Below are 23,374 nucleotides of genomic sequence, written 5' to 3'. Positions count from 1 at the left end.
ACGGCATACGAAGTGCCTTTTGGTTAAACTTAATTGGCTGGCTGTTCAATGTTTGATCTCTGCAGGTAAAACCTCTAATTATGGAGAGAAAAGTTGGACAGAGCTAATGTCTCTGGCAGGGGTTCTTGTCCTGAGGTCCACAAACTATGGCTAGATTTCAGGAGGGCTGTGAGGATGAGAAAAAAAAAAAACCTGCATGTTTAGTTCAACATAATTGGTTTCCTTTGTAAGCCTATGTATCTTATTTTATTCACAAAAAAACACAACACTTTTCTGAGAAAGGGTTCCTAAGCTTCACCAAGCTATCAAAGGGGTCCATGTCACAAAAAAGTTAAGAACCCTTGCTTTATGACAGGTAGCATTTAAGATAGCACTTAAAGTTTGCAAGACATTTTACAAATATCATCTCATTTTATTTTCACTAATTTGATGACTAGGTGTGTAAGGGACTTTCTCTCTCACTAAAGGAGCTGAGGACAGCTAGATGGCACAGTGGATAGAGTTTGTCTGTTTGCCTCAGTTGCCTCATCTGTAAAATGAGCTGGAGAAAGAAATGGTAAACCACTCTGATATCTTTTCCAAGAAAACCCCAAATGGGGTAATGAAGAGTCAGACATGACTGAACAACAAAAGAGCTGAAGCTTATACCTAATATAAGAGACTCTAATATAAAAGAGACATAGCAGAGCCCACTCTGCACTTAGCATGGTGCCTGGCACATAGCAGTGCTCAATAGATGTCGATTGATTGATTGGGGGGAGGATGGGAATAGTACCTGAACTAATAACTACAACTGAAGCAGAAGTTGGTGGCAGAAAGCAGCTCTGTGACCATATGCCCAGTGAAATAATGTCTTGCAGGAACCATGTACATAAGATAGCTCTGCAGTGCCCTAGCACTGACCACAAATCTAGCAGAATATCACCCGGCAGAGATTATTTGTCTGAAAGAGATTACTCCGCATCCCACAGGACCATTGGGTGGTAGGCCTAGCAGGAGCAGGTTGATGGTAACACCTGAAGATATGAGTGACCCTGCAACATCAGAGGTGTGAGTTGTGTCTCTGGTGTGGATTCTTTTCCCACTGAGGAGGTGTATATTTTCAGGAGAGTATGCCCCAGCGTATGAGAGAATTCTTCTATTAATACCATATTTCACAGCACAATTGTTGCCACCACATAATTGTTGCACCCTGATACATTTTATTTTTCAGTCCCAAAAGTGTTTTCTAACCTTTCATTGTGTAATTGTCGCATGGCATAATTCTGTTCATCATGCCGTTTAAAAGGTAAACAGAGCAGCAATGTATTCACTAGTGACATATGGATACGCATTCATCTCTCTCACACTGTGAGTCTCAAGCCTAGAATTCTCAGTGCACGCACATCAGTATATTTCCAAAAGCTGACTGGCATGGTTTGTTTGGAGCACTGCACTACTATTGGTATTGTCATTCAAGTCAATGAAGAGCTGTAGGTACAAGGGGGAGCCGGGCAGGTGAAGCTGGCATGAGTAAGTCATGTGATAATGGTAAAACTTGCATCTTCCCAATTTTAATGTATATTCACTAGTATTCCAAACATCCTAATCTTGCATCAAAGACAGTTTAGTATTAAATGATTTTTAAGTAATACCAGCACCATTTTAAAGCTTCACATAATGGTCACACCCCACTTTTCCAAAATTATGCAGTGAAATATGGTACTCTTCCTACTGTAATAGGTTATTTACTATATCCTCTGGCTGACTAATAAAATAAAGACCTCAGTGTTTTTGTGTGGATGTGAATCTTCAGAGTACCTTGAACCTAGAACCAGGGGCTATATTTGCAAAACACTTTACATAGATTATCTCCTTTAAGTATTATTCTCATTTTAGATGTATGGAAACTGATCCCCAGTGAAGTTACTTGACTTTCCTATGGCCACCTAGCTGGTGTCCAAGGAAGTCCTCCTGATTCCAAGATTTTCCTTTCTATAGCAGTGAAAGGATAAGGCTGATATTTATCCGAGGCTTTTATAAAACCCCCTCTGAAGTGGTAGCCCTGATTCTAGCCCCATTCCCATCTGTACTACCCGGTGGTACAGGGTTCCTGGCTTTTTCTCTGGTACCCAGGAGGAAATGAGTTTAGAAAGAATAAGGTACAGTGGGAAGTGGTCAGGATGAAAAGGACAAATGCTTCCTTTCAAAGTTCAAGTAATATTTTAAAAGTAACTACATATAATTCAGTCCCCACACTACCACACATGACAAATCATTTATTATCACTAAGTTCCCAGGCAAAGGAATAAACTCTGGGGCAGAGGACTGGAGGACTAATTAGATCTGTGGTTTCCAACCTGTGGGGAGTTACTGAAAAAAGCATATAAGGTAACCAAAGGTCTGAGAGGATTTGGGAATTTATCCCAGGGGAGCACATTGCTGGGAGAAACAGAAAGCTGCTGAAAGATTTTGTGAAGGGTACTAATATGGTCAGACTTGGCTCTTCCTTGGAAAGATTGCTTTATCAGCTGGGTAGAGGAAAGATAGATTGGATACCAGATAGACTGTTAGCAAGGGAGACCAATTAGGAGGCTATTACAGTGTTCCATGCATGTGACAAATGGGAGCAAATATGGTGGAAAGGATGCAAGAGATCACAGAATCATAGATTTTGAACTGAAAGGCTACTTACAGGCCATTGAGTCCAAGCCCACATTTTACAGATTAGGAAACTGAAGCACAGAAAGGTAAATTGACTAGTAAACATGTGAGTTAGGACTTGAACCCAGGTCTTCCTGACCCTACATCCAGTGTCCCATGCACTATACTGAACGCCAAAAGAAGACTTGACAACTGATTTGGAAGCAGGGGAGGTGTCAGGAAGAAGGAAGAGTCGCGCAGGGGTGGGGAACCTGCAGCCTCTAGGCCACATGTGGCCTTCTAGGTCTTTGGGTGTGGCTTTTCGACAGAGTCTAAGTTTTACAGGACAAATCCTTTTACTAAGGGGATTTGTTTTGTGAAGTTTGGATTCAGTCAAAGGGTGGCACTTGAAGACCTAGAAGACCACATGTGGCCTCGAGGCTGCAGGTTTCCCACTCCTGGGAGGATAACTCAGGTTACAAACCTGGATAAATAGGAAATTTGTGGTGCTTTCTCTAGGAATAGACAATTTTGGGAGAGGGGCGATTTGAGTGGTCACGGCAGGAAAAGTGAATACTGTTTTGGATGTACTGAGTTTGTGACGCCATCTGATCATCAAGGTACAGAGGGGCAGCAGGTGGTTAAAGATATGGAAATAATAACAACAACTAACATTTATACTGTGCTTACTATGTGATGGGCACTATGCTAAGCATCTTGTAATTATGATATCATTTGATCCTTACAACGACCCTGGGAGGTAGGTGCTATCATATCTTCATATTACAGATGAGGAAATTGAGGCAGACAGAGGTGAAGTGATATGCCCAGGGTCACACAGTTAGTAAATATCCGAGGCCAGATTTTAACTTAGGACTTCCTAAAGTTTTGGGAAAAGATTCATTTTGGCCTGTGACTGAATGTAAATTTACCTGGCCCACTATATCTAGTTAGCCCACAAACCATGCTTCAAAACCCCCTCATCTTTCCTGATCCGCTTCCACACATCCTTTCCTCTCCTTTCCATCTCTGCTCTGGGCACAGTAATCAAATCAATAGCACCTTAGTTGCCTGCCTCACACATCAATTTACCATCCCAGTGATTTTCCTGACCAAAATGCTCCCTGGCTACCATTCCCCTATGCGCAGTTTTCTCCTATTACAATACAAGCTATTTGAGGAAAATGACTGTCTCTTTTTTTAGTATTTTTCCTCTAGAACTTAGTGCAATGCCTGGCACATAAAAAGCATATAATGTCTTTTCATCTATTCACATATAGATCTGCTGTCCATAAACATAAGTAACCCAAGAAGTGATTAGATCCCCAAAGGCAAGAGTGTAGAGAAAGAGGAGAGAACAACCAGATCTTGGGAGGATATCCACAGGATATGGAAGATGATCTAATCAATAAAATGGAGGAATGGTCATGAGAGTAGAGCAAGCAGAGAGCAGTGTCACTGAAGGGAAGGGATGAGAATATCCATGAGGAGGTGGCAGTCAACCAACCAACAAGAACTTATTAAGTGCCTACTACATGCCAAGCACTAACCATAGAAGTATAAAAATGAAACAATCCCTGCCCTCAAAGAGCTGACATTCCATGGGGGGAAACAATACATACACGTGAATGTACATCCGCACACATACAAAGTAATTTGGAGGTAGGGATCACAGTAGTGGCTGGAGAAATCAGTAAAGGCTTCATGTAGGCAGGGTGGCATTTGACCTGGATGATCAATTCCAAGAGGTGCAGGTGAGGACGTTCATTCCAGGACTGGGCAGTAGGCTCTACAAAAGCAAATTAGAAGATGGGAGAACCTTGGGTGAGGAATGCTAAGAAGGCCAGTTTGGCTGGGCCATACAATACTGACGTGGGGTGAAGGAGACGTGTATACAGTAACGCTGGAAAGGCAAGTTTGGGCCAGGTTGTGAAGGGCTTTACATATTAAACAGAAATGTTTCTATTTGACCCTAGAGGGATTAGGGAGCCACTGGAGTTTATCAAGGAAGGAAATGACATGCCTGGACCTCTGCTTTAGGAAGACCACTTTAGCAGTTGTGTGAAGGATGAATTGGAGTGGGTAGAGACTGCAGGCAGGGTCAAAAGTTGTGAAGGTTAAGGGAGATGTGGATGAAGAAAAAGGCATCATATTCAGTTAAGGGCTTGTTGGCAACCTTTGACAGAAGTTTCACTGCAGTGATAGGATCAGAAACCAGATTTTGAGAGATTGAGAAATAAATGAGTTGTGAGGAAGTGGAAGCAGGGAGCATAGAATACCCTATAGGTTAGCAGTGAGGGGAGGAGAAACATAGGACACTAACTTGGGTTGAGGGGATAATAGGGTCCATGAATGCTTTTTAAGGATAGAGGAGTCCTGTGTACATTTGTAGGCAAAGGAGCAAAAGACACAAAGTAGGACTGTCTCTAGGAGATGTATGCTACAGAAGTCATCCATCAGAGGATACATCCATTGGGAGATTGCCTAGCACAGCCTGGGGCCTCATTTATGCTGGAGGGCACGGTGCTGTCTTCCAAAATGCTCAGTAAGCAAAGGGGAGAGGAGGCAGTATATGAGCTTCTTTGCACCTGAGCAAATAGTACCAGTTTTCCTGACATGTCAGACCTTTCTATAATTAGGAAAACCCCCACCATGACCCAATCCTTCCCCACTATATGTGTGGGGTGGTGGATTGGAGTATGGGACTTTGCACCTGTATCTTCTAGCAACCCTCATAGATAGAAGAGTGTCGTATCCACATAGAAGCTCAATACTCGTGAAGCTGTTGGCTGTGACAGCTGCAACTTGAAATTTCTTTGAATACCGTAACAGGCTCAAGTAATCATCCAAGATAAGACAAGTCTCTAACCACACTATTCTTCAGATTCCTCAGAGCCTGCTTTCTTTTAAGGCACTTCTCAGCTTCTGCTCAGTGAGGAAGAATCCTTGCACTGTCTGCATGTCACATGTAGGGTATCATTAGCCCTCTGCATTGTCACTTTCACTCAATTCAACTATTTCAGCTCCACTCTTCAAGTCCCAAGTCCCAAAGATAATTGTGCTGGCCATCTGTTAGGGGAGGGGTTCTTAACCTTTTTGGGGTCATGGAGCCTTTGGCCGTCTGGCAAAGCTAAAGCCTCTCCTTGGAATGTTTTATTTTATTTCATTTCCGTTACTCATGTTGCAAAAGAAAACAGACCAAAAAAGAAAAAGTATGCTTCAATCTAAATTCAGACTCCATCAGTTTCTTCTCTGGAGGTGCATAGCATTTTTCAGAAGTACTTCAGGACTGTCTTGCATCATTACTTTCCTGAGAACAGCTAAGTCATTCACAATTGATCATTGTACAATACTGCTGTTACTGTATACCATTTTCTTCTGGTTCTGCTCGTTACTTTGCACCAGCTCATGGATGTCTTTCCAGGTTTTCCTGAGAGCATTCTATTCTTCATTTCCTATAGTACGATAGTATTCCATCACAATCTATAACCCAATTTGTTCAGCCATTCTGCAATTGATGGGCATTCTCTCAATTTCCAATTCTTTGCCACCACTAAAAGAATTGCTATAAATATTTGTGTAAATATTGGTCCTTTTCCTTTTTTTTTTTTTTTCAATCTCCTTGGGATAGAAACCTACTAGTGGTATTGCTGGCTCAAAGTGTATGCATGGTTTTCTTGCCCTTTGGGCATAGTTCCAAATTGTTCTCCAGAATAGTTGAATCAGTTCCCAATCCCAATTCCACTGCTTTAGTGTCACAATTTTACCACATCCCCTCCAACATTTGTCAATTTTACCACATCCCCTCCATTCGTCATTTTCCTTTTCTGTCATATTAACCAATCTGAAAGGTGTGAGATTATACTTCAGAGTTGGCTTAATTTGCATTTCTCTAACACTTAAATAATGATTGTTTTTTTGTATGACTATATAGTTAGCTTTGGTTACTTTATCTGAAAACTGCCTGTTCATAACCTTTGACCATTTATCAATTAGGGAATGGCTCTTATTTTTATAAATTTGAATCAATCCTCATGAAAAACGAGGCCTTTATCAGAGAATTTGTTGTATTTTTTTAGTTGATTAACTGTGCATTTCCCTCCATCCTATTTTCCCCATTTATCCTACTTTCTCTTTTCACACTGGTCCATCAAGTGTTTTGCTTCTAGTAGACCACCCCCTCCTCCAATCTACCCTTCCTTCTACCACCCCCCTCTCTCTTCTTATTCCTTTCCCTTTCTACTTTCCTGTAGGGTAAGATAGATTTCTATACCCAACTGAGTGCCTATTATTCCCTTTTTGAGCCAATTCTGATGAGAGTAAGATTCAAACATTTCCCTCTACTTCCCCTCCCCTGAAAAGCTCTTTTGCACCTTTTATGTGAAATAACTTACCCCATTCTACCTCTCTTTTGCCCTCTCCCAATCCTTTCTTAACTTACCCAATCCACTTGCCCTTAATCTTATTTTTTTAGACAACATCCCATTATAGTCCACTCACACTGGTGTCCTCTATGTATATTCTTTCTAATTGCCCTAAAAACTTAAGTTCTTAGGAGTTACAAGTATCACAAAAATGTGAACAGTTTAACCTTATTGAATCCCTTACTATTTCCCTTTCCTAGTTACCTTTTTATGCTTGAGTCTCATATTTGAAAGTCAAACTTTGTATTCAGCTCTGTGCTTTTCATCAAGAATGCTTCAATTTCTTTGAATATCCATTTCCCCCCTGCAGGATTATAGTGTTTTACCAGGTGTTGTTCACAATCCTAGTTCCTTTGTGCTCTGGAATATCATATTCCAAGCCCTCCTATCCTTTAAGGTAGAAGCTACTAAATCTTCTTATCCTAACTGTGGCTCCACGATACCTCAATTATTTCTTTCTGGATACTTGCAATATTTTCTCCTTGATTTAGGAGCGCTGGAATCTGGCTATGATATTCCTAGATTTCATTCTGAGACCTTTTTCAGGAGGTAATTCAGGAGGTAACTGGTGAATTCCTTCAATTTCTATTTTACCCTTTGGTTCTAGAATATCAGAGCAGTTTTCCTCGGTAATTTCTTGAAAGATGATGTCTAGGTTCTTTTCTTGTTCATGGCTTTCAGCCAGTCTAATAATTCTTAAACCATCTCTCCTGGATCTATTTTCCAGGGCAGTTGTTTTTTCAATGACATATTTCACATTTTCTATTTTTTTTTTATTCTTTTGATTTTGTCTTACTGTTTCTTGATGTCTCAGAGATGATAGTTTGCATTTGTCCAATTCTAATTTTTAAGGAATTATTTTCTTCAGTGAGTTTTTGCATCTCCTTTTCCATTTGGCCAATTCTGCTATTTAATGAGTTCTTTGTTGGATTTTTGTAACTTTTACCATTTGGCCTACTCTGTTTTTTAAGGTGTTATTTTCCTTTTTGGGGGAGGAAGGTGCCTCCCTTTACCAAGCTATTCACTTTTTTCATGATTTTCTTGCATTACTCATTTTCTAATTTTTCCTCCACCTCTTATTTGATTTTCAAAAATCCTTTTTCAGCTCTTCTATGAGTTCTTTTTGGGCCTGAGACCAATTTACATCTTCTTTTAAGCTTTGGATGTACCATTTTTGACTCTGCTGTCCCTTTCCAAATTTAGATGTAGCATTTTTGACTGTGCTGTCCCTTTCCAATTTTGTTTTAATCTTCCCTGTCACCACAGTAACTTTCTCTGGTCAGGTTCTTCTTTTTTTTTTTTTTTTTGCTCATTTTCCCAGCCTATTTCTTGACTCTACTTTAAAGTAAAGTAGGACTCTACTTTAAAGTGGGACTCTGTTCCCAGGGTGGAGGGGGCACTATCCTAAGCTTTAGGCCTTTCTAACTGCTTGTTGGGGTGTGGAGTATCTATGAGTTTTCAGTTCTCCCAAGGTAGTATTATCTAAGGACAGGTGGGGATCACTGTTCTCCTGGCCTGTTCCTGTGGAACTATGGCCAGGGTCCCCATTCCCCTATGGCTACAAGCTCTGGAGTGCTAGTAATCCTCCTCAGCCTGAGGCTGCAACCTGGATATCATAGCAGCAAAAGGATTCCTGTAATCTCCTTCTGACTAGTTGTCTGACCCCTTACTACCTGTAGACTGAAAACTTCAGGAGCTACTGCTGCCATTGCTGATTCAGTCACCCCCAAGGCTTGCTGATGTCTTGCTGCCTGTGTTCACTCTCACTCTGCTGATCTTCTAAGTTGTCTTGAGCCAGAAAATTGTTTCACCCCATCTTTTTGTGAGTTCTGACACTCCAGAACTCATTTTGAAGTGTTAAAGTTGTTTGGAGGGGAATTTGAGAGAGCTCAGGTGAGTCCCTGCCTTTTCTCTGTCATTCTGGTCCCTCCCCAAAAAAAAAGTTTTTGGAAGCATAGAATACCTAAGATTACAAAGGAAACCAATTCTATTGAAAATAATTTACCAAAATCTTTTAAAAAATAAGTCCCCCCGGTCAAGAAGTCTTGTCTAGTACACTGCAGAGAAAGCAACAATGAATTAATCAGATCTGGATTAAAATCCCAGATATGCCACTTGCTATGACCCTAAATAAATCACTTAACTTCTTAGTTTTTAAAATGAAGGGGTTAACATGATTCCAAAGAACCTACAATTAAGATTAAGAATGCTACCTACCTTCTGACAATCCATGGCCTAATGTAGAATGAGAGATGTATTTTTAGACATATGGGAATTTGTTTTGCATGACTGTTTATTTGTTACAAAGGTTTTGTTTTTTTTTCTTCTTTGGGGGGAGAAGGAAGGCAAGATGGAAGGAATAAAAAAAATATGCTTTGTAATTTTTAAAAAACTTAATTTAAAAAAAATCTTCCTTACTAGTCACAGTCTTTGTGGCCTCTATTTAAAAAACAGCTTATAAGTAGTTCAGCTTTCCCCCAAAGTCATTGCTTGGAAGGGGAGAAAGGTCAAAGTGGGCAAGGGTGAAAATCCACATTTTAGCTAGCTCCTGTCATCCTGAAGATCAGTGCATACAGTGAAGGCAAAAATAAAAAACCTTCAGAGAAGGCAAAGAAGGGGAGTAGGTGGCTTCTTTAAGAAGTGGTGGTGGATCAATAACTGGTGGCAAAGAGGAACCACATGACCACACAACTCAGTTCCAGTGATGGGCCAAATGAACACATCAGCCAGGCTGCACTTACTTCTCATATCCACCTCTCAAGGTTTGTTATAACACACCTTCCTGCACAAAGCCTTTATGGATGCTGCTAGCTGCTAGCTGCTAGGGCCCTTGCCCCCTCCCTAAACTGCCTTATATTTACTTTGTAGGTATTCACATATGGACCTGTTGCTTCCACCAAAAGAAAGAAGCTCCTTAAGGACAGAAGCCATTTCATTCTCATCTGTGAGTTCCCAGAGCTTAGCACAGCTCCAGCCACATAGCAGACATTTCATCAATACCTGCTGACTAACTGACCCAAATGGAGCAAGAGCGTCAGCTTTAACCCTTTATGTCCTTTGGAAAAAGCAGCTCAATGAGGAAACCCATAAGCACAAAACTCCCATGGGATGAGCCCTGCTTCAACCCCTCATCCAAGGAGAAAAAGCATGAGATTTTCCTTTGGGTGAGGCTGTGAGGGCATTTAAATTGAGAAGTAAGGACTGTTTAATCCTTTAGAGATGCACCATGACTGATGGCCCCCAAGCCATGCTGTCCCTGCCCTCTATCCAATTACCCTACTGTGACCCATCCTGTTGTCCCAGAGAGACACTCAGATGAGAAAGTTGAGGGATGATTTTACTGAATGAAGACCTCTCTAGAGGCACCAAGGTAGCTAAGAGGTAAAAGCCAAATCAGTCTTTTTCAAGCAGCTTCAGCTACCTCCATCTTCACCCTCTAGCCAAGGCACAGTACAAACTAAGCTTGTCTGTCTTCAAAGAATTCAAGATATGGTAAATACATATCTATCCCACAAGGGGCCTGGTGACCCCACATGTCAAGCAGGGGCTTCTGTGACAATGACCACACATCTGAGAAGCAGGAAGTCTGAGCCATCTCAATCATATATCTGCCTACCAGGTGACTTTCCCAAACCTGATTACCTGCTCCCTCTCCAGCCCCTAGAATGGGTTGGGGGTGGTAGTGGCAGATTTTTTGGCAGAAATTAGGGAGATCCCTGGTGGGTAGGGATTAAAAAAAGTTAAACCTAAATTCTTCCTTTGGAGAAGGCACAGAACTCATCCCTCCACCCGGACGATGCCTGCAGACCCGGCTACTCTTCCTTCGGACAGCCTCTTCAACGGGCAGCATCCGAGCTGATCGAGCTGCTGCAAGAAAGAGATCAAACAAGGGGTTGAAGCCGGAAAGGCAGAACAAACTTAGTGTTATAAGCCCCAAGCCTCAAAGTACACAATGGAAAGAAAATAAATTCTTTGTAGCTCCTTCCTCATCTCCTCTACCTTCTCCTCCTCAAGGTCTCTGTCTCCATCCTAGTGATGTATCCAGCATTGGTTACTGCCTGTGTGGTCTGGGTAAATAACTTCACCTTTCTCAACTTCAGCTGACCCATCAGACCATAAGAGTCAGACTAGAGGCCTCTAAGGTCAGTTTCAGCTTTAAATCTATAATACTATGAAATCCTTTCAGACTTGGCCTATGTTACTTACGGCGTAATAGGCAACTCACTATCTCTCTAGGTCAGTCTCCTCATTTGTAACATTAAGAAGCTGAACTCTGTATCAAGGGCTTATTCGTGTTCACGTAGTTAGCAAATGTGGAGCCGAGACTTAAATTGAGGTCTTTTAAATCCAAGCCACTTGGCCTCCCATGAGGGCTCTTTCCAGAAGCTATTGTGATGGGTTTGAATCCTAGTTCTTCCACTAATTATCTGTGTGGCCTCATCATTACAGCAGAAATAATAGCTACTGACATTATTTACTAGGTCATTGCAAGGATGATGGAATGTATACATGGCACACTGAAGCATCCCGGAATAGCCCAAACAGCTCTCAGTAACCTTCTCTCCTCCCACCTCACCAGCTTCCATGGCCTTCAGGGCTGTTTTGCGATCTTCCTCCATTCGGGTCCGGTAGTCCCCAAACAGTGACCTCATCACTTGACGTTTCTTGGGTAACTCCGCTCGATGACTCCGAAGCGTCTTTATAGCTCGGGCTGCCTGTTCCGCTGGGAGGACAGACGGGATCACGTGACCCTGCCAGCCCCAATACCCCCTTCCCCCACACTCGGCCCTGCTCGTCCGGCCTACCCTGCCTTGGGGTGGACTTCTGAGTCCTCAGGCCCAGCTCCAGCTGTTCCACACACCAGTCCAGCTCCCTCTGTAGCCGAAGCTGCTCATCCTGCTCCTGCGTATCAGGAAACGAGAGGGTTCTGATCTGCAGTCCCACCAAGTCCTTACTAGGTGCCTGCCACTGGGTTAAGTGCTGAGGATACAAAGAATAGCCAAAAATGTTCCTGTCCGCAAGGAGCTTCCATTCTAGCAGGGGCAGGCCTGCTGAGAGGCAGCGGATCAGGCAGGCAGGAACCTTCCCACGCCTGTCCCTCGGCTCCCACTGAATCGAAGAGCCGAACAGAGAATTGGAGAACACCTACGCCAGCCTGTAGTTGAACACAGTCGGAAACTAAGGCCCAAGGGGGGTCCCGAGCCGGCCGCCCAGCCCACCCCCGGCCTCTTGCTCACCGGCACCCCGGCCACCTCTTCGGCGCCCCGGCCCTGGCCCCGGCCCGGCCCGCTCGGCTCGGCCCGGGGAGGCGGCGGCTGTTTCTTGCCCTTCTTGTTGGCCCCGCGGCCTCCGCCAACAGGCTCCGGCCGCTTCTGGCCCGTCGACTGCAACGCCTGAAGGAGAGGGAGGAATCGGCGGTCACTGGGGGATCCGAGCCCTCGGAGGCTTCGCTCCCAAGGCCGCGCCGCACGACCCAGCCCTCACCTCCATGCACGGCCCCGCCACCACGCGCTCCGGTCAGTCCAGGGTCCTGCGCAGATTCCCTTCCGCCCGGAAACGCGGTTCACCTTTCCAGTTCCGCAGCCAGCCCCTAGCTAGGCGGTCTACTTCGCCGGCGGCCAGGGCGCGGGGCCGAGGAGCGACGGCGCAGGCGCAGAGCAGTCTTCGCACGCCCGGGCAGGGCGAGGCGTCGCCTGTAGGGTAGGACGGCCTTAGCCACCCCGAGGTCCCTCAGGCACAGGTGACCACGGCAGCCCAGATCGCCGAGGTCTCCACCTCCGTCTAGACTACCTTCCTCCTATGCAGAAGCGCTGTCGCTGACAAATGGCGGTCCCCAGGGCCCTGCCCCCTTCCCTTAATATTCAAATCCTCTGCCCCAACCTTTTCTAGTTAGTCCTGCGTTTCACGGACTATTAGATAATGGGCGGTCTATATGAATGGCCCACAAGCACTACACACGCACTACATCCAGAACTGAACTCCTCTCCCTCACTGCTAAATGAGCTGTTCCTCCTCCTTTATTTCACTCAACAGTATCCATGCTTGAAACTTTATTTTCCTGAGTCATCCTTGTTCCCTGATCCCTCATACCTCCAGCTAGTCGAGTTCATTCTCCCTCCCCACACCCTTCCCTTTCTTCCTCTCCCTCTTTGACTGCTGGTTTGTCTTGACTCCACGTTCTCATTCTTTCTCCCTCCTCAAAGTCTTGCTTGTTTTTGCATCTACTCTTTTCCAAAGTCACCAAATCCATAGGCTCTCTTACAGTACTTGACCTTGTTCATTGACTTCTCTGGAGTTCTTGTCACTGTTAACCATACTCTTACTGGATACTTCACTCTCTTGGATTCTCTCCTGTGTCTCCTCAATATACTATAAATCCTGCTGGGTCTCTTCGTAACTCCTTAATAAAGTTTTGCCTTAGGATTTCCCTTTGGCCCTTTCAGTCCTTTTCTCTCCTCTTACTAGCATCTTTGTACTCCTTATGTAGCCTCTTATGTCGTGCAAGATTTTTTCCTAAATGTTATTCTGATCAGGCCATCCCCCTCTTCAAACACATTCAATGATCCCCTTAAACCTTTCCACCCATCTTAACATGAAAAAGTCTTCCACAGACAATTTGGCCCTAACTTAGGTCTCTGACTTTATTATTTCCCTATATTGTGCGCAAACTGCTTTAATTCACTCTGAAGCACATCCCATTTTCCTGCTTAAAAGCTCATACTTAACTATTCCCACCTTGCCTAGGCAGGGCCCAAGGTCAAGTATCATTTTTTCCAGGATGTATACTTTTTAGCCCTTATTAGTCTTTTTACTATCTGAACCACAAAAATCTAACATGTTAACTTGCCCTATTTTCTAACTGCTTCATGTTGTTAATCATTACTCCTAAATAAGACTGTAACCTTCTTGTGGGCAAAGAATTACAGCCAGATTGACTGAATGAGCCACACCCAATTAAAAAACAAGCAAAATAAGAAAGGAACACAAAACACTGTAAGGTGCATGTTCATCAGAGTTGTTGATTAAAGAGAGACGGGGCTTGATCATCGAAGGTCCCATCAATACCCATCATGGTTCTTCATGGAGCAAGGAGTTGTAGGAGTATCCATTTTATTTTGGGGAGTAGGAGGAGACTACAGAAGAGGCCCTCCCATGGAGTCCATGTCTCAGTCCAAGACTTGGGCTCAGTATTCCTCCAAGTGCAGGGTCTAGAAGGGCCTGGAACTTCTGTCTCCTCAGATATTTAAGACCCCAAGGAAGCTGCCAACCTCGATGTAGATGCAGCATCTAGATGAGGGCTGAGCAAAGTCTTCTGGCTCCAGCCCATCAGTGACTGAAAGTCTTGTCTTTCCACACCAGGTCTCCTGCAATGTATGTGGCCTTGACATTCAGAGAGTCATCGAGGACTACGAAGTCTGCAGACAAAACACCGATTGAAATGTCCTTGTAAAGCATCAACCTCCCAGTATTTAGGGAGCTCATACGATCAATTACCACTGCCCCTCCCACTGTTTCCATTTGGTCAAGGTATCTTCACAGCATTTCAGAATTGGGAGGGACTTCAGAGGCCTCCAGTCCAACTCATATCTGAAAAAAGAATCCCTTCTACAAAACACCTTGCAGGTGCTCATCAGTCTTTGGTGAAAGACCTTGAGGGGAACCACTAATTCCCACAGCAGCCTCTCTCAATTCCAGGTCACTCTCTGAGTGGGAAGGGAGAATGCTTCAGAATGATCCCAGGTTTTCTACTCTCTACCCCATTTTTTAGTCAATAAGGGGAGGTTTTATGTACAATAAGGGGAGGAAACCTTCACCAAACATAGCCTGCTCCTGCTCCTCCTCTTTCTCAGCTCATTCTTCTTTATGATTCTCCCAAAAACTCCATGAAAGACGAGAGGGAAAGCAGGTATCTGGAATATCTGTGACCTGGTCAATCATTTTTCCTCTCTGGGCCTAAATTTCCTCATCTGTATAATGAGATACTGAACTAGATATTTCCTAAACTATTTAAAAACACTATCTTATAATTATGAAGAAATGCCAAAGGTGCTTGAGTGACTCTAAGTGAGTCCCTATCCCTATGGGAAGGGAGACAGACAGCAGGCTTAGGAAGGGACAGTGTCAGGGAGAAGAAAAACTCAGCCCAGAGAATACAGAAAACTCTCTGGAGCTGAAGGCTTCTTCCTGTTCAAGGAGACACAAAAGCTGATAGCTTTAGGTTTTCAATATCTGGTTACCTAGCCTAATCCCTCAGCACTATTTGGCAATAAAATTTCATAGAAAATTCTGAATTGGCTTTAGCCAGTGTTGGCTTCAGGGGTGGTTAAACTGGAAAACAGTTTAGTTGGTAAGCAGATATTGCATCCTACATTCAAAAGAGCAAGGAAGATGTTCCCAGCCATTGAGGCCAGATAGGAAGGGGTGATCTCATTTGAGTCTTGAAATTAGAGGAGCCACAGGAAATGGTCTGAGATCTCCAGACCCAAAGACTGTACCCTTTCACCCCACAGAGTTCAATCCATCACATTCCCAAACCCAGATACCTGCATCTGAGCCAAAGTCCAAGGTCCCCTTTTGTTTTTCTATCCCTAGCAGCTGGGCTGGGTGCAAGGTTGCAGCCTCAAGTGCCGTCTCCACACTGCAGCCTGTTGGGCAAGTGATGAGTATGAGCAAATGCCCTTCCTCTGGAAGTACATATTCTTGTGATGTGTCTTCCAGTTTGGCCAGGATAGTGGACATTTGGCCCCAGGAAGCAGGCAATAAGCAGGAAAGGAGAAGGAGAAAGGAGTGTCTTGGGAGGGAGCTTCCCCAGTGGAGCATGTATGTGTTTTTTATGCCCTGGCCTAAAAAAGTTTTGTTATGTTCTGTTAACATTGCAAACCTATATGCCTCATCCTACTTCTCAAATTAAACACTAGAAATGCACATCTGCCTGAACAGCAGGGCTACAATATTTCACCCAAGGTCCTCAGAAACTGTGATTTCCTGAGGCAAACAAGAAGGGCATATCCAGGCCTAGAAAAATAGACTCAAAGGCCCCATGGCACTGCAACCAAAAAGGTCTATGCTCTGATTGGAGGAGGAAGGAAAGGACTCAAAAGAGAACGACTGGAAGCAATAAAAAGCAGAGTCAACCTCACCCTCCCTCCACCCCCCCATTTAGACTTCCTGGTCTCAGTCTCAAAGAGCATCTATCCCCTTCCCCATTCGGAGGACCTGTGGCTTGGAGAAAGTGCCGGACACAAGTATCCAATGAGGCCACACTGCCACAAAGTGTGTTGGTACCTATGGGAAAAGAGACAAGAAGGTAGACACAAGAGGCTGAAGGATAGACATGGATGGAGTTAGTTGAAGGATGCCAAAGAAGGGGTTGGATTTCAGTGGTAGATGCAACAGGGACACTGCCCAGAATGGGGTGTTTTGGTGGATATTAGAGCTGTTGGGGCTTTGTTTTATTTTTCAAGGGGAGGGGAGGAACTTGATTAGAACTCAGTGTCCCTTCCTTTTAGCCATTAGAACATCAATCTCTAACCCCTTACCTGCCACACAGCATCTCAGCCCATCTACCTCGATTTCTTGCTGACCCAATGTGTGGCGACCATTGCCCAAGCCCAAGGCAGGAAGGGCATCAGTGACCAGCACGAGCCCTAGGAAGGGGAAGATCACAGCTGTCCTTTATTCACTCCCAACCCTCCACTGTCAGTCCTGTCACCCACGGGGCCCCCCAACTTTGCTCTATTTCCCTGTGGTTCTATCTTTCTCCTTGTCCCCACCTTTGGGATGAGCACGGTGTGCAATCCTTAGGGCAGCAGGATGTGTGTGGATACCATCTGCAATCATTCCAAAGAAAACTTGCTGTTCTGGTGCGATCTGATCACTAGTCAGAAGACCCACAATGCCAGGATCACGATGATGAAACTGGAAGGTCAATGGGGACAAAAGGAAGAGGCAGACTGATGGAGGAGCTGGCCCATAAGCACTCCATATTGCCAACATCACCTGTCTCAGGCTGATAGCTCCAGAAACCCTCTCATATTCTTAGGAGTTCTCTCCCCCTAACCATAGTTACTACTCTCTTCCCCCAAGCATGGAGCACGTCCTCCACCACAACACCAAGATTTGTGCAGGAGCTGGAATAGGGCTCACTGAGGCAAGGCAAGGCAAGGCAAGGCAAGGCCAGACCAGTCATACCACATTGGGGGAAAATAATCATAGGGATAGTGAAAGAGAAGAGGACTGCTCCTGAAAGGATTGAGACGGGAATGCCTAAACAGGTAGCAGAAAGTCACTCACAGGCAGCATGGCATTGAAGAGGTGGGTGATAAAACGGGCCCCATTCCGGACTGCTTCTTCAGCCTCCTTCAAGTGAGAGACAGAGTGACCTGGGGGGTTGGGTCATAAGAAGAGAAATTAGTGTTGGGGGTCATGGAAGGTATCTGGGGAGCAGAGAATTCTGGGTTATAGGGAGACAAAATCTGTCCGTTCTATACACACACCCCAACCTGCTCTCACCCACGGACACACAGACGCCACGGGAAGTGAGTTCCTTGATGACCTCATGACTTCTTTTAAGTTCAGGGGCCAGGGTGATGATGGCAATGTTGTCCAGGGATCCATAGGTTTTCAACAATTCCTGGAATGCATCACCCTCAAAAGTGCGGAGATGGGAATCAGGATGTGCCCCCCGTTTCTCATGGCTAATGAATGGTCCTTCTACATGTGCCCCTGAAGAACAGAGAAAAGGGACTTAAGATAGGCCCACTGTATACTCCTCTACCCCTTCTTTCTTCCCAGGGTAGGCAGAACCAAGGAATAGAAAGATGTGGTTGCTGAAGAGCCCTATGGGGTTAGAGGATTAGTTACTCACCAAGAACCCCTGCTCCTTTGGAGCTACCATTTCTCACAGTGATCTGAGGAAGGACCTGGGAGAGAAGAGCAATTAAAGCTCTAGACTAGACCAGACCAGACCAGACCCCCTTGTCTAAAGCTAAGCCCAAAGACAATGCAGTCTGGCACATCCAGACTACTACCACAGACTACAGGTGCATCCCAGCCTAGCTAAGATCCCAGTGCCTAGGACTCCAGCCCAAGCACAGAGATCTAGAGTCCAGAATCTAGCCCATCCCAGAACCCATAGCCCAGAGCTCAGAGTCCAGAGCCCAACCCAGCACCCAGCCCAAAGCCAGGACCCTAATGACCATGGACCAAGGCCCAGAGCACAGCCCAGAACCCAATACCTTTCACAGCTTCTCCCTTCTCCCAGGAGAAGAACTGCATGGCTGGTGGGGCTAAATGGGCAGGAAAAATCAGAAAATCAGTGAAGAGAACTCCGAGGGCCTGAGCCAAGGAACAGGATGGAGTTAGATATAAAAGCAAAAGAAGTCACAAAAAGTGAACATTGGGACAGTTCCCTACAGAATATAAAGCAATAGGAAAGATGCAGTAGGAAAACCTCAGATCTAGAAAGTGACAGGGCACAAGAAAACCCAACCTAGAAATGGATTAAGTGAAACCTCTGAATTCTCCTTTCAACTACTCCTTTACAAAAACAGTGCCAACTGGTCCCTGGAGGCAGGAGAGAGGGGGTCCTCTAAAAGATACCACAGCCTATCAGGCCTAGAAATGAGTGACCTTAGAGAATCAGTCCAGCTCCCTCATTCTATAAAAGAGGAAACTTCCCAGAGTGGAAATGACTTATCCCAAGTCACCTATCAAGTTAGAAGCAGAAGCCAACCTTCCTCCACCCAGAGACAGTAAGGTGACTGAATGGAGAAAGTGAGTGTCCTGGACTTAGAAGACTTGGTTCAAATCTGGCCTGTGAGACTCTGGGTAGGTCACTTCACCTCACCTCCCAGGGCTGTTGTGAAGATCAAATGAGCTAACATTCGTAAAGCGCTCAGCATAGTGCCCGGCACTGCATATGTCCTTTCTTCCTCCTGGGCTCCCTTTGGGTGCTAAGAGGCAGGGCAGAAGTCCCCAGGACATAGGGCAGCATCGATCAGTGAGTCTATGTTAGGAGCCCTCAAAGCCAGAGCTGGCCCTAAGGAGAAAGAGCCCACTGGACAAAAAGACTATGTCCTGAGGCCTGAGGATAAAGGCTATAGCCAGGACCAGAGCTACATGAGGAGATGGAGAGAGGAATCTCCTCAAATGTCTCCCACCCAGCTGCCTCTCATATCACTACCAAATTAATCTTCCTTACATGTAGATTCGACAACATCACCCCTCTGTTCAAAACTCTTCAACAGCTACCTAGTATTTACAGAAGAAAATACAAACTCCCGAGCCTGGCATTCAAGGCCCTGGACAGCTCCACACCTACCTCCTCCCAAGTTTTGTCTTTCTCTCATGTACTCTATATTCTAGTCAGATTGCTCAACACATATACCTCTACCCCACCACTATCTCCATAAATGTCCAGCAATTTACCATCTCTGTGCCTTAGCCCAAGGTATTCTCCACTCCCTGAATATCCACAGCTCACGATTTTACCTTTTAGAGATGCTACACCTCCCCGTGGACCAGTCTCAAATCTAAGACCTCAAACAGAATAGTGACTAACAGAAATCTAAAGTATTACCTCACTGTGAGCTCCTGAGGGCAAGGACCAGACCTCATTAATCTCTGTATCTCTGCTTGTGCCTATCATAGTGGTCTATACAACTGAATACTTAATAGAACTACGATCAAGGAGAAGAAAGTGTGTACAGGTGATATGAAGTGTGGTTAGCATTTTTTAAAAATGGTCAATAAATAAATATGTAATATGTATAAACATTAGGCCAGAGATCCAGGGAAGCATTTTTAAATACTTAAATATGCAACCATAGGAATGGTCAAGGGAACTGGCTAAGGGGCCTAATAGGAAAAGGAGAAGACTGGGAAAAGACAGAGAAAAGTATCATGGGAAGCATCCCTGCTTGGAAGATAGGCAGAAACATAAATAATGGTGCTATGAGTCAAGTGGATGGAAGAATTAGGAAGCAAAGGGTCCAGATGTCATTCAGAGGAGTAAGGCAAAACAGAGGGGCTATACATAAGACTCCTTCTTTGACAGAAGAGGTCCTGCTCAACCATTTGGACCTAGAATGTGGTTCGTTGCAGATGGGCAAAGAGGTAAAGAGTCTCTGGGTCAAACCAGAAATTGTGTGGTATTAGGAATAAGACAAAGAGCTACCCAGATTTAGCCCTTGTGTTGTATGCTCATTGCAGGTCTGTACGATCCTATATGGGAAGGGTGGAGAAGCACCCCAACCCTCAGGTGGTGTTCTATGTCTGAAGCAACTGTATATGACCCAAGGGAAGGTAGAATTGTTTTGCAAAACTTAAAGTGCTCTACAAACTATTACTATTATTATGTTGGCTTTCAATACCCTAGAATTCAATGCCTTGGGAACCACAAGTGCTAACCTCATACGCAATGTGATAGCACCATCCCTCCCCAACACATACCCTACACCATAGTCAAGTTATTCACCTTCCTTAGTGGAGTACTTCCTCCTGGAGTACCCCTTTCTCTCACCCATAAATCTTAACCATCTTTCAAAATCCTGTCAAGTCTACTTCTTCCGAGAAGCCTTTCCTAACCTCAAGGGACCAAGTATTTATTAAGCACCTAATATGTGCCGGGCACTATGCTTAGCACTTTACAAATATCACTCATCTAACTGGGAAAAAAGCCTTGAAACCGTGTGATTAACTGCGGTTCCCACATGCTACCTTCAGCTGCTGTAATGAGGCAGCACTAGCCTCCCAAAGAAAAACCAAAAGACATTAGGCCAATCACCAATAAACTCACCCACAATTCTATGGCCCAAACTGAGCTTCTTCCTCCATACCCTGCAAAATCTTCCAGAACCCAAAAAAAGAACGTGCTTCATTATAAAAACAAACAGGAAAAAAAAAAGAGTTGCTTTTCACTTTGTCTAAGGCCCTCAACTTACATCTTCCTGTGCTGGTGGTTCTGATAAAGAATTATTCATTCATTCTCAAAGGCCAAATGAAATGCAACTAGTTAGTAGGTGGCAACTGGCTAGACACAAGAAATGATCAGAGATGGACAGGGCACCTGGAGAACAATCAACGACCACTGGTCTTTATAGTGAAGGGTTTGTGGATGAGTGGGAGTTCAGCAGCATGCCTGAAAACAGGGGCCTAGACTAGAGGACCTCTGGGATTTTAGAACATAAAGAGTTCTTTGGATGATAGGAAGCAATGACAATACCAAAAGGCCTCAGTTTACCTACCTTGTGATAAACATCAGGTGGTGAGGTGACCAGGGTTGGGCAGAACGAAGTAACCCCATAAGCCAGGAGATTCTTGGCAACCAAAGCAACCCCTGCACTTATATCTTCATGGGTCAGGGAGAAGTCCACCCCAAATCCACCTGTGGCCAGAGAAAGAAGCTGACACTCATTGCCCAATCCATATCACCTAGCTCACCAGCCCTTGATGCAAGGATCTTGTATCAGCCAGAAGGCTGCTCTGTCAGTGTAATAGGTTAATTTTATCTGTGTTCACCTATGAAGTATATACCCAGGAACTACTGTAGTTAGACCAACAGAAGCCAGAGTCCAACAGAACAATATAGATAAAAGACTAAGGTTCTGGGAGAAGCATAAATGGGTAGAGGAGTTAAGAAGTCAAATGAATAAGCTCTGCAGAGGTTGGGAGCTAGCCTATAGTTTAGGGAATAGGTTTCATGGGGGACTAACAATTCTGAGAGGCATAAAATTACAGAGACCTTTAGGTCAGAGAGAAGGGCTTAGGGAAGCAAACCAGACTAGAGATTCCATACTGGGAGGGGATGTGGTCTAGTTGAAGTGGGTATGGCTGTTAGGCCTCCCAGTTGGGAGAGGTGCATTTGGGAAAGGTGTCATATAGAAGCTCTTAGCTCTGTGGTAGGAGCAACGAAAGCAAAAACCAGAAGACTGAACTGGACAGCGTAGAACTAGGGGTGGAGGAGATGGAGGGGGGAAGGATGGGGACTTTTTCATACCATTTATCTGAACATCAATGAAGCCTGGAGCCAGGATGTGGCCCTCACAGTCCTTCTTCACATCAGCTGATTTCTTCTCCTCAAAGAAAAGCTTCTCTGGATCCAGGATTCGGCCTTCTCGAATCCACAGGTCCTCCCTGAAAGTGCAGAGCTTAAACAAGTAGAATGGGTGTCAAGGTGAGGGGGGCCCTCCCCACACAGAATCCAACCTCCAAGAGTTAGTTTCTCTAATCCAAGGGTGGGGAACCTTCAGCTTCTGGGCCACCTGAGGCCTTCTAGGTCCTTAGGTGTCGCCTTTTGACAAGTTTCATACAATAAATCCTTTTATTTAGAAGTTTTGTTCTGTGAAATTTGATTCAATCAAAGGGCTGAACTTGAGGGAGGGAGTCCCCCTCCCACCCTTTTGAGTCTAATCTATGGGGCAGCAAGGTGTTGAAGTGGATAGAGTGCCAGGCCACAAGTCAGGAAGGCTCCTTTTTCTGAGTTTAAATTAAGCCTCAGACTAGCTGTGTGACCCTGGACAAGTCACTTAACCCTGTTTGCCTCAAATTTCCTTATCTGTAAAAGGAGCTGGAGAAGGAAGTGGCAAACCATTCCACTACCTATGTCAAGAAAACCTCAAAGTGGGGTCACAATGAGTCAGACACGAGTAAACAACAAAAACCTGAATAAATTCAGCCCTGACTCCCTTCCGGACCTCCCTTTCCATCAAAACTCAGACTCATCTTTCTCCAAAAGCCCCCCTCTCTCGAGAAGACAGCGGTCTATTTTCCTTCGGAGCAGGGTCCTCTCTTCTCTGTGACTCTAGAGGCCCTTCCTCCCCTTCTCGGGTGCTATAAGTTCCTCCACATTCCAAGCCTCACCCCACCCAGAATCAGGAGTCGTTGCCTTCTTAGATTCTACAGACTCATGTCAGCCTGGATCCCCGTCCGAGCTCCGTTACCCACCCCACGCCTCCACCAGCCCCTGTCCCCTCACTTGCCCCGACCCCGGCTCCCCCGGCCCCTGTCTCCTCACATGCCCCAACCCCGGCTCCGCACCAGATCAGCTCGTGGCCGCGCAGAATGCGGCAGTTGGTGAACTGCACGATCTGGGCCTCAGTCCCGATCTTGTGGGGCGGCATCCTGGACTGGGATGTGGAGGTGAGGTGCTACAGTCGTAGGGAAGAGCCGGCTCCGTGCCAGAACCCCACTTCCCGCGGCTCTCCGCACCCTGGACAGTGAGCCTTCCTCTGCCGGGCCGTTTTTCTCCCCGGCTCCGGGGCCCAGCCCCACCGTCACGTGACCACCGATCAGCTGACAGCGCGTGACTAGGCCCGACAGCCGGCCCC

General features: G+C 45.2%; 2 protein-coding genes across 3 annotated transcripts; both read right to left on the bottom strand.

The window, feature by feature from the left end:
• Positions 1-10,365: 10,365 nt before the first annotated feature.
• LOC114043979 (UPF0488 protein C8orf33 homolog) lies at positions 10,366-12,536 on the bottom strand. The gene is given in 5 exon segments (XM_027863281.1): positions 10,366-10,913; positions 11,623-11,769; positions 11,852-11,948; positions 12,284-12,467; positions 12,469-12,536. Coding segments are annotated over 5 exon segments (633 nt in total). The 3' UTR covers positions 10,366-10,776.
• Positions 12,537-14,038: 1,502 nt separating this feature from the next.
• Positions 14,039-23,319, bottom strand: AMDHD2 (amidohydrolase domain containing 2). Of its 2 annotated transcripts, XM_027862996.1 has the most exons (11): positions 23,085-23,319; positions 22,045-22,181; positions 21,293-21,432; positions 17,914-17,968; positions 17,559-17,771; positions 17,340-17,428; positions 16,820-16,964; positions 16,586-16,693; positions 16,263-16,331; positions 15,590-15,691; positions 14,039-14,461 (listed from the first exon to the last, which is right to left on the bottom strand). In XM_027862996.1, the coding sequence occupies exons 1-11, from the start codon at positions 23,165-23,167 to the stop codon at positions 14,373-14,375; spliced, it is 1,230 nt and encodes a 409-aa protein (XP_027718797.1). In that variant the 5' UTR covers positions 23,168-23,319; the 3' UTR covers positions 14,039-14,372. The 2 variants fall into 2 exon arrangements, with proteins under 2 accessions (XP_027718797.1, XP_027718798.1); XM_027862997.1 differs by lacking the exon at positions 16,586-16,693.
• Between the last annotated feature and the right edge of the window lie 55 nt (positions 23,320-23,374).

The sequence above is a fragment of the Vombatus ursinus genome, unplaced genomic scaffold (assembly GCF_900497805.2).
Source record: "Vombatus ursinus unplaced genomic scaffold, bare-nosed wombat genome assembly UNPS02014770.1, whole genome shotgun sequence".
NCBI classification, from domain to species: Eukaryota; Metazoa; Chordata; class Mammalia; order Diprotodontia; family Vombatidae; genus Vombatus; species Vombatus ursinus.
The sequence above is the reverse complement of the archived record's forward strand: the minus strand, read 5'-3'. Positions and strand labels throughout refer to the sequence as shown.